The 17,483-nt window shown below is 38.3% G+C and overlaps 1 protein-coding gene across 6 annotated transcripts in view; it reads left to right on the forward strand.

The window, feature by feature from the left end:
• LOC131532045 (palmdelphin-like) overlaps nt 1-17,483 on the forward strand; it is an 18,388-nt gene continuing 905 nt past the window's right edge. The window contains exons 1-10 of one of the 6 annotated variants that reach the window (XM_058763421.1): nt 1-131; nt 2,511-2,562; nt 2,676-2,756; nt 2,848-2,966; nt 3,746-3,860; nt 3,972-3,996; nt 4,108-4,224; nt 5,301-6,140; nt 8,732-8,890; nt 14,589-14,660. In XM_058763421.1, the coding sequence (XP_058619404.1) occupies nt 2,518-2,562; nt 2,676-2,756; nt 2,848-2,966; nt 3,746-3,860; nt 3,972-3,996; nt 4,108-4,224; nt 5,301-6,140; nt 8,732-8,772 (1,383 nt within the window). In that variant the 5' untranslated portion in view covers nt 1-131; nt 2,511-2,517 and the 3' untranslated portion in view covers nt 8,773-8,890; nt 14,589-14,660. Of the gene's footprint in view, nt 132-2,510; nt 2,563-2,675; nt 2,757-2,847; nt 2,967-3,745; nt 3,861-3,971; nt 3,997-4,107; nt 4,225-5,300; nt 7,540-8,731; nt 8,891-12,378; nt 12,842-13,012; nt 13,030-14,588; nt 16,939-17,219; nt 17,309-17,483 lie in introns of those variants that run through there. The other 5 variants (XM_058763411.1, XM_058763377.1, XM_058763394.1 and 2 more) reach the window with 5 other exon arrangements.

Genomic DNA, 17,483 nt, shown 5'->3' on the forward strand with positions numbered 1-17,483 from the left:
CATTTCATTGGCTCAAGGGAGGACTGTCAGTCTTGCCTACAGCACCTGCGCGCGCCTAAATGAGAGCCGCTTGACGGCTGCGCGTGAACTCATAAAACCCTTCTGGATATCCGTTCGTCTTCAGCCGCCCGGTGAGTGTGTTTTGTGCCGTTTTACTTTTCTTAGTGAAGACAAAAATACAACATAGTGTGAAGGTCAATTTACTGATCCCATAACCTGCTGAAGATTTGTCTAAAGGTTTGTAGAGTTCATTTGCACGTGAATCGATGGTCTCGGCTCATCTTCAAATGTCATTGAGGCTGCAGGAACCTGTTTTTGGATTGGGTGACATTTAGTTTGAGAAAAGTGAGGGTTTAAACCTTCACCTATTATTTTAAGAAGTCATTTAAAAGAGCTGGTCATTAAAATATTCAGTGACATTTTAAAACTAATTTAATTGCAGCTCAGGGCCAATTTTCTGTTTTTACACGCGTGAACACACCTTGCACGCTCGCAAAAACTTAACAAAAAGTTGTTTTTCATATATTAAGGAATTTTGGATAAAATAATAAATAGTTTTATAAAGTTTTATAACATGTCCAATGTCTGCATTCAAACATAATAAGTGTACAATTCCTGGATGTTTGTCCAGTCAGGATATTGTAATGGGAGCAGATGCCACAAGAGCTTTACATCTTAACTGACTGGTGATCAGATTAGAGGAGATTAGAGAGAAACTTCCTCTAGGATAAAACTGACAGGAAAACTGACCATGTGCAGGAGAGGCCTGCAAAGCATGTAGTGTTCAACCCCAGAAACAACTTATCATGTAAGATTTTATCTGCCAATCAGCTTGTTCGGTTTGCTTTGAATCTGTGCTGAAATCGGCATAAGAAGTCATTTTTGTGCCTTTTTCACTTTAATTACACAGTAAAATGCAGTGCAATCTGGTTAAATTTGCATGAGTTATACTGGGTTTCAGATCTTGCCCCCCTCACCATGTCAATTTTCAAAAAGAGGGTATTTATTAATAATCTAATTTATTCCTCATTTTATTCTTTCACTTTTGTTTTGCAGTTTTTTCTCTGAACCTTATGCATTAATTTCAGAAAACTGTGGGTTTTTGTGTCAAGGAGAAAAGCGACCCAATGGTTTGGTGTGCCACTGTGTCAGATTTATTAGGCCGTGTACCCCTGGGTGGCCTTGTTATTTTTAGATTGTTCCTGAGTCTAGTGGAATTCTGGGGTTTACCAAACTCTTCCCCGGGTCTGTAGATGATGCTTTGATATTAATTGAAATGATCAATCAGATCAAAATAAATGGTGTCTCTCCTGGAAACGTTTTTGGACAGTAATTGTATATACATTTCATGTTATTACCTACAGGCAAATGCTAAGCAACTATCCTGGACAGTTGTTTAGTATGTTAATGAACCGGGCAGTGAGCCTTATATCTAAAGCAGATGAGCAGGGTTGTGTTGAGTCAGCACTGGTTACTGTCTATGTATGAAACATGGACAGAGACAGGAAGTCTGGAGTCGGTCTCACATTTCCTGGGGGGGGGGGAGCCCGGGGACCCACAGCCCTGCTGTCACTTTAACATGACAGTGTTAGTCTTCTAAACAAGTACTTGTGTTGGTTTAAAACCTAAAAAAGTATCTTAGCAAAGATATGACTGAAAGTTTAGAAGTAGGTAAGTAGATCAAAAGTAGATGAGGTGAATTAAAATGTATTCTACAGTATATGACAGTCCATTGCAGTGTTTCCTGTACTGCTAAATCTACATAATCATAACAAAAACAAAAAAAATCCATATTTGACCCAACTGCAAAATAAAACAAAGACAGCATGTCGTTCAATTTTGTTGTCTTTGTGGTTGCTTGCAAAAATCAACATATAAAAACATCCTTTGTAGCTTTATTAGGTTAGAAAGACTCACTTAATCACAAGTCAGCATTATGTCCATTCATGTCAATGATAATTTAAGCAACAACGGTGCTTTGTAGGAAGCACTGATCCATTCATTGCTTTGCTTGTAACTTTACAATATTGTTTCATATTCCTGCATTACAGCTGTTGTGACAATCACAGGAGGTCACATCTGGCCTATTGTAAGAGATATTTAACTGGAAATCGGGTGAATGAAGCATGAAGCTACTTCAAGGGGCACGTTCTAGCCTAAGGCCTTACTTGGATGTCTATGAAACCCGGCAGTGTCTACAAGGGGTCACCCACTCAGACACGGCAACCAAACCCTGTCAGGCAGATTATTTATGGTGCATCGCAGAGACTGTTTTACCACTGCTGCTATTCATGGAACAGCAGTGATCTTTAGAAAGCAGGAAGCAAGTGGTGATGAATGGACATTAACTCAAGTAGCCAAATATCAGTGTCACTGTATGGAGTTTGACCTACATATCACCCAACAACCCTTTGAGACATTAGACAGATGTCAAAATACAGCCCTACTAGTATTAGTGATGATTTTATATTGTCATATAAAGCATAAATGTTTTTTTTTTTATTCTCCAGAGGCAGGATGGAAGAAGCAGAACTCTTAAAGGAGCGCCTTCAAGCTATTACGGTAACCACATGGGAATGTCTACTTATTTCAAGGCTCTGGAATTTACAACAACTGTATTGCAACCGCTTACATAGCTATGCTATGTCTCTATATAAATGTTCATTTTTCCACAGAATAAGAAAAAAATCCAAGAAGAAATTGCCCACAAACGGCTTGAGATTGACAGAGAGAAACTAAAGCTTCAACATGTGAAGGTACCTTCTTGATGTTTGAAGTATGGTTTCCAGCATTTTTTCAGAATTGTTATGGTCTGGGATTTGAAGCATCTCTATATGTCTTTCATAGAAAAGATCAATGAGAGATCTGTGGCTCATGGATGGGATGAACAGCAGTAATGCACAGGAAACACAAAAAGCTCTTGAAGATGCACAACAAACTAAGCACCTCAAGAGCACCATACATCGGTAAGATGACAGCATGAAGTTACATTTCATTATTGTAGCATTATTTACACAATATTTAAGCCAGTGACTGTGATCTAAACCATTTTGCTATTTAGGATTGCCAGCTAATTTATTGAGATTGTCGTAGCAAATCAGGTGCACTGGCATTTCCTTAACGCAAATCATTTTCAATCTGAACATTGTGTTAAGAGTTCAGTTTCTTAAGGTCTTTTGTATTTGACTCAAAGAACTTCAGGGCTGGTGTGATGTTTCTCAGCTAATGTTATTTGCCCTGTGGTGCCGTAATGAAATCTATTAGAGTGAAGTATGAGGCAAGAGATGTGCAATGCTTTGTAACTGCATTGCGTTGTAGTAGCAATGAAGTCAGAGAAGGATGCTAAAACAAGCTGTTCCAGTGTCCTTGAAAGGCTGCTACATGCAGGTCGCACCCTAGCACAAACATTGCTGTCGGTTTCATTCTTAGAGAGTGTGTTAAATGGTTCAGACTGATGACTGATTCTAACTGAACATCAGTCGTATGAGTAAATTCAAATGTCTGTTATTAAATATTTGTTTATATTGCTTTCATAACCTTTTAACAACTCATTGCTTTGGGTCTAGCATGTCTATGCAACAAAAAGTGCAAACAAAGTGACAGATGCTTTGTCAGGGATGGCACTCTTGTGTGACTTGACCCGGTAATAGAGGTCAATCTGCGTGTGTGTGTGCCAGGAGAACTCTAGAGGGCTGCAAGTTTAGAAAGTCTTATTTAAACAATTATTGTAACAAATTCTCTTCAGGATAGAGAAAGAGATTGAAGCGTTGGAGAGAGAGGAAATGAACATCTCAACAAATGAGGGGCTGATTCTAAAGAGGCTCAAAGCCATTGAAAAGTCTCCAGAGGACATCATTAAGGTACACTGCTTTTGATGTGGTTAATTAATTAAAATGATCAAAAACTGCTTTTTGCTTTAAAGAACTATATAGACTTTATAATAGGATGTTATTCTGTTTGAATCTCCACAGGCAGTGAATGCAGATTTCACATCAGGTAAACACTGTAAAACTCCATCACAATGCTGTATGGACCATAAAACAAATTGCCAGCATATTGTTGTGTTACGTTTTGCCATATTTCTTCATCTTTTCACTCTTTTTGCAGAGCCGATCTATATTCATTCAACAATTCCAAACATGCGAAAGCCCAGCACACCCCTATTAAATCAGAGGAAGAAACAAGACCTGGAAACTGAAGCAAAAACCGACCAACCCAAACCTGGTAAACTGAAAGAAGACTACTAGAAGACTTGTTTTCAATATTTTTATATAATGTAGAACAGCAAAATAAATATTTTATACAGGCATTTCCAAACGGGGTGAATTCATGAGATGCTTAAAGCTAATAAAAAAAATTAATTAAATGATAAAAATCAATAATGAATCAATTAAATTATAAAAATGAAAAACTAATATAATATGTAAAAAAAAAAAAAAAGGAATCTTACTAAACGAAGATTGATTTGTCATGTGTCCATTAACCGAAAGCATATAGTCTTGAACATGCAAATGTGGTGTTAAATTGAAACATTTTTGGGGTGTATTTTAAGTAATTATAGATCAAAGGGGTTTGAAAAAAAAAACGAAATTACGTAATTTAATTACAAAAAAAATGTAATTGTAATCAGTTACCATTACTGAGAAAAAAATGTGTAATTAAATTACAGTTACTTATGAAAATGTTAACAATTACAAAGGAGGTTACATCTGATTTTTTTCACACACACCCACATATAGATTTAATTGATTTCTTTCCCAAATTGCATTGACTGCTCTAAAACATAAGACACCAATGTTTCAGGAGTTTAGGACAGAGGACACATGCTTATTCAACTGTTTTATTTCCTATTTGGGTTTATGTTTATGCTTTATTTTTTTTAAGATTAACTGTTTTTTTTCACCCAAAGCATTGTTAGATGCCAGTGTTTCCTGTCATAACTATGCAAAGATTTGATTTCAAAAACAGTATCATACCTCAAAGTAAAAAGGTGCTAAAGTCTGATTTTGTGGTGCCTGTGCTTTAAAATTAAATTATAATCTCAATTCAAGTGATGAAGGATTTTGAAAGTCTGACAGTAATCAGTGTTGAGTCCTACTGTAAGGTGCTTTAAATGTTTAAAAACTGCTTTAACAGTTGAAAACATTAGAAATTTATAAAAGTAATCAAATGTAATCAGGTAGTTACACTACTTATTACATTTTAAATAGGGATACTTGTAATCTGTAACCTATTACATTTCCAAAGTAACCTTCCCAACACTGCTAATATATTACACACATTCCATTTGTCTCTTACAGCTTTGTTCGCCATGGAAATTAATGTTCAGAAGGACTTGCGCACAGGTGAAAGCCAAGTCCTCTCCACCTCCACCATTTCTCCCCAAGAGCTCCAGCAGAAAGGCATCAAAGTCTACGACGATGGCCGGAAGTCCGTCTACGCCCTGCGTACGGATGGCCACCAGCCTGGTGCGAAAGGAGTGGATGAACTCAGTCCCGTTGAGGTCGAGGAGCTACTGAGACAGGCGTCTGAGAAAAAGAAGAGGTCCAATCAGGTTCAGGTTCCCTACAACCTCTCCCATGAGGCCAGTAAAATCAGAGAGAGCCACGAATCCAACGGATACCAAGATCCATATAGCGTTGACTTGTCGGCATGGCCTGAGCTTGTGTACAATGATGGTGTGCGCTATCCAGAGAACGTGGGTCGTGGACTTCCTCTCCTGCCAATGCCTAATTACAATGACAGACCAGACGAATACTATCACAACAAAGGGGAAAGACACACACATGGACAGTGTTACAACCAAAGAGAGAACCAACGGGGAAAGCAACTTTTGGATTGTGACATCAGGAACCACAGCCCGTGTTCGGCCTACTCTGAGAAATCCAAACTCAGCGTCCTGAACGCCATGCCATCGGATGAGCCCGTCACCATGATCTTCATGGGATACCAGAATGCTGAAGATGACAGCCAGAGCTATGAGGGCTCAGTTCGGGCAGAGCTGGTGATCGTTGGAGAAGGTGAAGATGAAGCGAGCAAGAGCTTCAACCCCCAACAAAACTCCAATGCCAACAACGCCTTTTTCTGCTCTGTGGGACGGAAGGGCAAAAGAGACGGCACGGAGGACCCGTCCGCTACAGGTACCCCAAAGATTAAAAAGGTCAAAAGGAGACACAAGCCCTGCTGTGTGTTGATGTAGTTTCACTAACACTCTATCAGCTCTTCTATGATGCAGCTTCTCACCAGACTGGCTTCTCTCGCTCTGCATGCTGGACACTGCTGTCTTACATTGTGGTTTTCAGTTTTTCAGTGTCTTAACAAACTGCTTTCAATGGTACATGTTGGAATTTGCTTATGTTGTCTGACAATGTGTGTAGAAACACATTGTTGTATATGTGTAGCTTTAGAGCAGGGGTCTTCAGCTGGCGGTACTGCAATTATCATTTAATCTCAAATCGATTTTTGTTGGGAAAAAACAGTATTAAGTTAACTAAAAACACTGATTAGTTCATCTAAATACACTACTGTTCAAATGTTTGGGGTCGCTAAGAGATTTTCTTTTCTTTTAAATCTCTTGCTCTCCAAGGCTGCATTTATTTGATCAAAAATTTTAATATTGTAAAATATAATTACAATTTAAAATAACTGTTTTCTGTTTTATTATTATTTTATAAATATTATTTATTTCTAATGGCAAAGCTGAATTTTCAGCAGCCATTACTCCAGTCACATGATCATTCAGAAATCATTCGAATACACCAATATGGTACTAAAGAAACATTTTTCATCAGTTTTAAAGATGGTTTAAAGATTTTGTGGAAATACTGATCTTATTCAGAAATATTTGGTGAATATGAAGTTAAAAAACAGCATTTATTCGAAATAGAAATCTTTTGTAACCAAAAGATCTTGCTGTTGATTAAAGACTGTCACTGTCAAGTGAATGCATGCTTGTGGAATAAAATTCGAACAAAGAAAATCTTTGACTCCAGACTTTTGAGGAGTCTTTGAGACTTTTGTTATTGTACCTCCCATATTAAGATGTATATTATTGTACACAAGTGTGATCAGTACTGATTTGTGCAATGTAAGCATCATAGGTATGCAGATATATTCTATAGGGCATATACATGTTATGATTGGCCAGGCTTAGAATGCATCTATTAAATTTGACTAAATATGTCTGTATCCACCAAGGGATCCTTGAAAAAGGTTGAAGACCCCTGATTTAGAGCTGTACCTCCCTCTAGTGGTGAAAGGACGGGAATTCACATCTCTTTCAAAATAATTCATGCAATATGCAAACACTCTCCTTTGTTTTCACCTGCCAAACTTTCTATGCTATTTCTTTTGAAATTTTGTTAACTGTGCTTTTGCCACTTGCAATAATTAGCATGACTGCATGCAATCTGCTGTGGCACGTACAGCCATGCTTACTGTCATAGATTGTGCTTCTTTTGTCAAGCATCCTCTTTCTTTTGCTTTGACTGTGTATATGAGTGTTTTGTGAAAAGCATGACAGACAAACTTTTTAATAAAACTGATTGAATGAGTCTTGATTTTTATTTTATTCTTAAAAGTTGTTTAAAGGGATAGGTCACCCAAAAATATTTATTAATAGGTGTTTTATTAGTATTATTTACTCTATATAGCCTACTATTATAGCATTTATTAATATCATGAATTTAGATCATTTCATTTTCCCATTGAAATTAAGCTTTTAGTCATTAAATGTGATTCTGTCTTTTTTTTAAATATTTATTTCAGTTTTAGTCATTTTAGCATGGCATTTCAGCTTATCTAATATTTTTTTCAGTTGCCAAGGCAAGTGTGAGTTTAAGTTTTGAGTTTATGAGTTTATATTTAATTTTATTTCAATTAACAAAGTCTATTTTAAAGTTTAGCCAAAAATATGATGTTATTATTTCCATGGAACACAAAAGGAGCTTGACAGCCATTGTCACTATAACAGTTGTAATATTGTAAGAGCTGCATGAAGGTGTTTTGAAAAGTTCTTTTGTGTTCCACAGGAAATGTAGCAGCACACAGATTTTGAAAGTCATGAGTAAATGACAGAATATTCATTTTTGAGTGATCTGTTCCTTTAATGCTGAAAAACAGACTGATTACGACGTCACCTCCCACAGAAATGTTGCATGAAAAGATAAATGACTCACTTATGACACCACACCAACTTAGCCATTATGCTAATATTTTGCTGCTATAGACTCAATATGAACAATGTCATATAACAGTACACTTTATCTAAAGAATGAGGGGCACACTCCCACACATGACCCCCTCTCTGTCATCTCTTCATTGTAGAATACACAATCCAGTCCTGTCAATCTTCTTCAGAAACACACACACACACACACACTCTAGTGGTGGGCAGATAATTTGCTGCGCATGTCTTCCAACCTTAAGAGGCTTTTAAGAAGGCTGGGTCGTGTGCTGAAACACTCTTATATAATCAATCTTGGGGATTATATAAATGGGGATAGCTTGTTTCTGAGGACAAATGTCTTTATAGCTGGAGTTTATTAAGATTACCCTCTTAAACTGCACAAAAAGATTAATCGTTGAGATGGTGGAACGCTTCTGAGAGATATCATTGAAAAGCTACTGGTGCTGGATCCAGGCATGTCCATGCTGTCCATTAACTTGTGTTTGGTTGGGAGGATACAATTGAGCAACTAAATCAATGTGTTTTCTCTCATGCTCCCTACAGCATTACAGATACAGATGGAGAAACTGGGCCAAACTGTGTAACACGCACATTTTGTGTAACTCACACTCTGGGAACTCTAGACTGTTGCACGATTGTCCAGAGCGGCCAGCGAAACGAGAAACGTGAACCAACATCTCAGCGGAGTCTTCTGAAAGTGAAGTGAGGATGTGTTATTAACACTTTTTGAGAAAATATATCAATTCTAACTCTTTACAACTTAAAATTTAATGAAAATAATGCTTGAAAGAAATACAACACACACATATCTGCTTTGACTAATGTTTGAAATGACTGTCAATAAACTTATGGAGGTTGCATTTGTCAGGCACATTTATCATTGAGGACGTCTCATTTAAGAAAATTAACCATTATAAAATTGACTGTTGTTCCTTGTGAGGCATAAATTACTGTAATTTCTTTCATACTCTGCAATGTAATGGTTACTTTTCCTAAATAAGATGGACTATGACGTATTCAGCTGACAAATGTGACCTCTGGAGGCTGCAGCTTTTGAATTGAGACAGCAAATTTTCTAAAAGCTGTACATGAGAGCTATAAAACTGAACCGCCAAATAAGAACAATATTGCTGTTATATGTCAAAATACTGTATCAGGCATCCTTTCAGAAGTGTTCTCCTTGTAGAGGAACACTCACAATGACAATCAATCCTCATGACGTGTGTGTATGTGGCTGACAGCTGTTTTAGACACCTCTATTATCCGTGCTAAAGAATGAATCGGTCTGTCTCTTGATTTTCAATGTTTTTTTAATCAGATATTCATGTCAAGGTCATCTTTGTGAGTCCTTATTTGATAATGTTGTTACTATTAAATAAAATAATTGGTGCCTTTATTAAAACAACTAACACATATTAAAGAGATATTTCACTCAATATGAAAATTATCACTTTTTCAGCCTCATTTTTTTAACTCTCTCTTCTGTGAAGCAAAAAATTTTAATTTTTTAACTTATATTTTTTATTTTATTTTTTATTATTCACCAAATATTTCTGAATAAGATCAGTATTTCCACAAAATCTTTAAACCATCTTTAAAACTGATGAAAAATGTTTATTTAGTACCATATTGGTGTATTAGTTTATTGAATTACATTTTTAACATTAAATATTTGACATTTCTGATTGTAATTAGATATTTTTAAACTCTTTGTTTGTTGTACAATGAAAGTAGACTGGGACAAGGCCCTAGTTAAAAATAAACATGCTAAAATATATTTGAAATACATTTATTTCATGCTAAGTATACTATAGATACATTTACATATTTATGTGCTTTTAGTATGGTATGCAACCAGTGCATTTAAAGACCAATATTATTCAAAGATCATACAATCCTCATCAATACTGACATTAAAACACATTTTAGGCTTCATATTAAGAAATGTGCATTGTGCACAAGTAGTACTTCAATAAAGTTGAATTATAATTTTCATATCAGTAAGTAACGAGCGATATGTCAGTAAATATGTTAATAGATTTTAACTATTCTTCACATGAAATAAATGTATTTTAAATATATTACTTTTTTACAAGAGGGATAGTCGTAGTTACTATTTATTCTCTTTATATGGAAAAGAGCAGCTTAGACAGTCTGTTAAATATACTTTTGTATTTCACAGACTAAAAATGTTTTTTCTTTAACAACATAAGGGTGAGTAAATAATGACAGAATCTACCCTTTTTGGGTGAACTGTCCCTTTTACAACAACAGAAATATTGGACTTTTTGGATGAATAAGCACTCTATAATGTTGTATTTGGTCACTGCAAAACTGACGGTAGAGCGATGTGGGAAAAAAATAAATAAATAAAATAAAATAAATCAGATTAAAGCTGATCCTTTAATACACGGAGCTTCATTTGATTCTGTGCACTGGCGACTTACAGCAAACTGTCTGATAACAGACGTCTGGTGTGAGCTTTTTTGTTTTTTTCAGAGCAGTGAGAATTGTGTGCAAATATATTTTTAGGTATATTCTCCTTTCCCTATGTGCCTGTGTGTGTGAGAGCTGGAGCTTGTCATGTCTGTCAGTGGAGTAACTGTGCTGCCATTGGTCGATTCCCACGCATTCAATCAGAGCTGTGGCTTATGTCACACACTTTCACACACACTAACACACATACATGGACTCAGAGGAAGAAACGAGACCTTCACTGTTAAACCAGCCGACCTCAAAGCTCCATCACTGACAGTAAGTATATCCAAATCCCAAACTTTTCTATTGATGTCTATGGAATAGGCTATGTGACATCTGTCAGTCTCTGGACATATAGAGATGAGTCACTGTGCACTTGCATCTGGTGAGAAATATTTTTATGCATCTTTAACAGAGTTTAAAAAGGGGTCAGATTTACACTTAAGAGTTTTGGCAGTTTTGTGTATTGTGGTGGGAAGGTCTTAAGGAAAAAAGACAGGGAGGAGAGAAAGATGATGCCTTTTTTGGTGTTACATTTTCAATTTGTTGGAGTGTATTCATGCTGCTTTTCTGTCAAGCGTGTGGGATGGTAGCTACAAAAACACAGAAGACGTAGGGGAAAAAAAAACATGCAGAGCCTGAGCCAGTAACACAGGCAGCAAACAGACAGAATATCCTTCACCAAACTTACTGTCGTTATTTTTACCATGCTGTTCTGCAAGCAGATTGGAACTGCATATTCTGGAATAAAGCTTTCCCTCATTCCCTGACACATCCAAAGATGATCTCAATTTATTTGCAAGATCCACTGGATCTTTACATTTGTCAATTTTACAATCAGATCACCCAAGATGGATATTAATAATATGGTCTAAGGACCAGGATAAGTTTGATTTTATGCATTGTCAAAACAATTTTACGTCACTGTAACAATTAAACCTGGCTAATCTTGGCGTTATTTTAAAAAGACGTAAACATATGGATATGAAGTTAGAATGTGGTATTACACAATAATAGTGTTTGCATCACAGCTGACATCACTGTAATAGAACAGATGTGGCAGGTGAGTAATACAGATTTCTGGGTTATTCCTGGAAAACATGATGATACACGAGGACTGATTTGGCTTAGTCTAAGTCATTGTCATTATTAATGGAGGATAGGTTTTGTCCACAGAGATGGGTATTTAAAAAAATCAATCAATCAATCAATCAACATACCACTGCATCATATCTAACTTTATGTTTACAAAACCAAATGAAAGAGATTTGTCTGTCAGCACAGAGGGAAAAAACCCCTCAGAGGATTTATAAGTACAAAAGCGGAATTCTCCAGAGAGATTTTTTATTTCATTTTCTGAAAAAAGCACACAAAAATGCACATTCACGCTTTATTTACATTTTTTATTTAAAATACTGATACAGTATAGCTACATTAAGATGGACATAATCACAAAATTAACCTGTGCAGCGATCAAGCTCTTTATTTAATAATATAGGCCTACAACTGATTGCTAATAGTTTTATTAGGTAAATATAGATAGGTAAATTCGTTAGTTAAATAAATAAACTGATTGCTTAGTAGGTTTCCCGGATGAGCAGTCATTTGTGCCGTGTTGAAACATCATTATTAAAAAAATTTGACACTTGATGCCGATATTAGCCAATCAGAATCAAGTATTAAAAATGTAAGCTAAATAATTGTAGTCCTTTATAGTAGGCTACACACATATATATTAACATGTGAGGATAATGTTGCACGGCGAGAGTGACCTTGGTCAGAATTATGTAGCCTACTGTATGTTCAAAATCGCGTGGGCAAAGCCAAGCGTTCAATAGTTGGTTGAGAAAGTGTGGGCGCCCAGAGGGACAGCGCGGCTCTGTAGCTCAGTGCAACCAGTGCTGGCGGGGCTCAGACATTCAGTTGCGGTCGATTCTGTCAATATCTGTTCTATCTGCTCTATTTCACCTCTGACAATCGCTGACGGATCGATAGGTCTGAACAGGAGTTTGTCGCGAGCTTGATTTCCCCTCTTCGAGTTCAACCATATGAATTACTCCCGACGCGTCGCCATTTGGTTACTCGCGTTATCTGTACACATTATACAGGCATGTGCGTATTGCGGTAGATTGGAGATGATATCCGTTTGGCTCCTGTTTTTAAAGCTGCTGGTAGGTATGAAAATACTGAAGCTTTGTGCATCTGTTGCATCCGTATCTGCTTTAGCGAACATCTGCATGCGCAAGGCACGAAGAGGGAATGATGCAGGAATTCGGTGTGCTGCGTTTGTACTGTTGTGTGCAGTGTATTTAAGAAGAGTTGTGATGCTGCGTTGTCTCCATCCGACATTTCGTGATTGATTGGTAATGCATTTTATCTGCTTGCAGTGTCAGTGGTGCAGTGATACAAAAACACACTCCGATTTTTCACTAATCAAAGTCACTTCAGTATCATTTACAAGAGAGAAGTAAGACTTAAAGGGATAATTCACCTTTACATCAAAAGCAAACCCATATTATGTTCTGTGGAAAACAAAAAGAGATGTTAGGCAGAATGACATCAGTCACCATTCACTTTTACTGAATAGAAACAAAATGTATTGAAAGTGAATGGTGACTGAGGCTGTTAGTCACTAACATGCTTTTTTCTTTCTTTTTTTTTCTTTTTTGGTGAACTGTCCTGTAACAGTCACACTTATTGGATAATATCTGATTACATCATTTTGCGCTCTGCAGAATTCCACCTCTGGCAAAGTGTATGTAATGTTCAGACATCAGAAATGTATTTTCCAAAACAGGCAGGACGGGTTTGGGGTTAATGGTGGTCACAGCACCAGCAGGCGTGCATAAAAGAACATCCCACCCGCTCGATATGAGCAATAGATTTGTTTCTCTCGCTCTCTCACTGGATAAACTCAGGCTGATAGCCATAATAAACCTACGGCATGGCACTTTGATAAGGTTGGCTCTGACTAGTGAGCTGGTTCTACGTGGCTCATAAACAGGACAGCCTCCTCAAATCCAGCATGTTGCCAAGCAACCACTACTTTTCTGGGGGGGGAAACGCAAAACAGACTCTGAAATCATCATGCCAATAAATTATGTCTATGACAGTATCATATGAATTGGCATTATGATCATCCACATACTGTTAGCTTTATATTTTATGAGGGAAAACACTGAAGCAGCACAGAGAAGGGCATGGACAACTGCTAAGTGAAATTTAAAATGATTTTAGCTAGTTCTTGTAACTAAATGCAGTCATCTAATTAGATTTTGGATTAATAGTACTTTCAAGAATGAAGGGCACTTCCTCAGAATTGCTCCTCTTCACTTTGTTTAAGCTTAGGAAGTTTTGTGATCACAACTTGCCATATATGTTTTTGATTTATATTAGAGCAGGGATTTTCAGACTGTTCCTAGAGTTCTCCCTTATTAAACCCAGTTGAATTGAACCAACTGAACCCAAAACTCATCAGCTTATTATAGCTTTTATTTGAAATTACCTACTTAAATCGGGGGTAAAATTGAAGAAGAATTCTGTGTTCTCTAGAAGCCACATATTTTGTGGCTCTGAATTTCTTTGAGGCTTCTAAAACATAATGTAGATTTTCAGCCCACTTTGAGATTGCATGCTGTTAGAAACCACTTCTCATGGTTATTTATCAAAGAGGTCCACCCACTTCTATCTCACAGCATGAATACAAGAATAGCTTGATCACTGACACTGTGCAATTCCACTAGAAACTGCACAAGGCTGGTTCTTCTAGCTCAGTGTTGTCTATATGAATTGCATCCAGAACTTTTCAATGAGCAAGACTAGGAAAAAAATTGTTAGTGTTTGGCATGTTCAATGATTTTAGTATTCCTAAGCTTGGTGTTCCTTTAATTCTAAACAGCTCTTTTCGATGTAACTTCCCTAGAGAGCAACAGCTGGTGTGCGAAGGGCATATGGAATTGAACTAAATGACGGCAAAAGCACCTCTGTAAATCAGCAACAAAAAGAGCAGGAATACCTCTCTGAAACAGTCACCATGGAGACCAGCCAGCTTTCAGAAATGGCTGATCTAACAGACTGTAAAATGGATCCTGGGTTTACAGAGGACCAGACATGCCAATTCACTGAGGAGGTGAATGAATGTTTTGTCACATATTTCTCAGAGTGCCTGGATACCAAACCGAGCAACCTACAAGAAGACCTGGAAGGGCAAGAAAACAAAGCCATAACTAATGAATGTGATAGCTCAGGTGAATCTGATGGAAGCAAAGACTCGCAAGAATGCTTTATGGTCAAGGTCAACGAGCAAGATGACCCAGACAGCAGAGAATCTTTGGCCTTTGAGTCTAATGAAGACCCTCTTGTGAATGACAAACCAGAAGAAGAAATGGAAATCAACAATTTGGATGATGCCCAGGAGGAAGAACATGATGAACCTGAAGAGAGGGTGGAAGCACAAGACAATTCTGTTCTGGAAGCACAAGAAGAATCTGTGCGGGAAGAAGAATCTGTGCGGGAAGCACAAGAAGAATCTGTGCTGGAAGCACGAGAAGAATCTGTGCGGGAAGCACAAGAAGAATCTGTGCTGGAAGAACGAGAAGAATCTGTGTTGAAAACACAAGAAGAAACTGAGCTGGAAGAACGAGAAGAATTTGTGCTGGAAATACAAGAAGAATCTGTGCTGGTAGAACGAGAAGAATCTGCGCTGGAAATACAAGAAGAATCTGTGCTGGAAGAACGAGATGAATCTGTGTTGGAAGCACAAGAAAAATCTGTGCTGGTGCAGCAAATGAATGAGCTGGTGATTTCTGAAGTCCCAGCTGAATCTTGTCCGGATATGGATCGAGATGACCTAAGTGACTGTCTACTTGTGGAGATGGCCATCATTTCATCAGACAGTGATGCTGAGGAGCCGTGGAGGTCTTTAGCTCCATCAGCTGTTGATAAAGAAGAGATTGAAGAGAACGGTGATCTCTTGGGTATGGATAAAGCAGAGGTAAACTCAGAAGACCAAGCAAGGCAGGAAGACAATGAGGTGGTTGATAGCAATACTGAACTTGAAGATGAAGCTCTGGCATTGAACATTAATGAAAGTGAGATTCTAGAACAACCAGAGTGTCCCACTGAATGTGAGCTGCAAGATATTCCTTTGGACTCCTCGGCCCATTACTGTAGTTTAACAAAGATTGCAGAGGATGAGGAAGAGCTTGGTAAAACCTCAAAGCACAACCTTCAGCGCCTGTCTTGTTCAACTTCAGAGCTTGACAAAAAGTTGCCAAAAGACTTCTGCGTGGTTCAGGAAATAAAGAGCGAGAACGTCAGTACAGAGCATCTGGATTTCAGGGTGGCTCGCAAGCAGTGGCAGAAGATGGAAGAGCAAACAAAGGGTCTGGTGCACCGGCCAGTAATGAGGCAGGCATCTTGCCAGGGTGGACACAGCTTCATGTACACGCCTGTCCGCAACATTGATCGCCCCAAAAGAGACCCTGACATTGAGAGTCTTGGTCTGGGGGATTACCAGTACACTCAATTCAGCCCCTGTTCGGAGGACTCTGGTCTAGATGACACAAGCTACAGGTCTCCTTACGATGAGCCAGAAACTCCAGTGGAGAGGGAGATCCGTGAAGCTCTCGAGCGAGAGGAGAATTTCAGACGAGAGAGGGCAATAGCAAAGATGTCTGCTGGTGACACTATGCAAGTTAAACCCAGCCCTGGTGTTCTTCACCACAGCAGGTCAGAGCCTGGAGAGAAAGGGCGGATGTTTGACACTCCAGAGGACAGATGCAAATCTCAGAGGTCTCCTAGTGCAAGAACTCCAACTTTGTCCGTCACCGCTTCATCTGGAAGAAGTCCCACATACCATGAAATGACAGCCAACAATGTCATCATACTTGAGCCGGATTCATACCCCACCAGCCCACGGAGCCGAGGAAAAGGTGGGATGCTTTCTCCAGGGACGAGCAGCTTCCAAGAATGGCCATCAGACATGAATAATGTCATTATCCTGGAGACATCAAATCTCATCATTCGAAGTGCCTCGGAATTCTGCCTGAGCTCTGCATGTCAAGAGACACAAGAGAGCACCTTTCAGAACAATCCCTTCTTCAAACTGCGCTCACACAGCACCCAGTCTCTGGTGGATCAGGAGATCAAGCTGGTGAGGCAAAGAGAAGAGGAGCTTAGAAGGCAGAGAGCACAACTATATGTAAAGGAGAGATACGACACAGTCCTCGTGTCCCCCAGCCAATTGCAGAATTTCACTTATGAGAAACCAGGTACCACATTTAGCAACTATTAGAGCAGGGGTGTCCAAACTCGGTCCTGGAGGACCACTGTCCTGCGGAGTTTAGCTCCAACTTGCCTCAACACACCTGCCTGGAAGTTTCTAGTATGCCTAGTAAGACCTAGATTAGCTGGTTCATTGGGGTTGGAGCAGGACAGTGGCCCTCCAGGAGCAGGATTGGACACCCCTGCATTAGAGCATTTACTTCATTGATGTCATTACATAAAGATGTAGTCCAGTAAATGTCCTTTCTTTTATTTGGACACTTTGCAGGAGAAGTGCCAGCAAAATCCAAGTCATCCCCCTCATCTCCATCAAAGACGCGCAAAATGGATCGCGCCGCTTTGTCCTGCGACCACAAGGTACATTAAATTTAGGCATGCTATGATTCAAAGTTGCAGATTTTTGAACTGTACATATTTTTCTGTTTGTCCTCTCATGTATCATATATAACTGTCATGAATTCCATTGCAGTGTATCTTTCTGTTTTTCATTCGCATGTGTTTGACATCTCATTGATCTGTGCTCATTTCACCT

Source organism: Onychostoma macrolepis, chromosome 02 (assembly GCF_012432095.1).
Source record: "Onychostoma macrolepis isolate SWU-2019 chromosome 02, ASM1243209v1, whole genome shotgun sequence".
Lineage (NCBI taxonomy): Eukaryota > Metazoa > Chordata > Actinopteri > Cypriniformes > Cyprinidae > Onychostoma > Onychostoma macrolepis.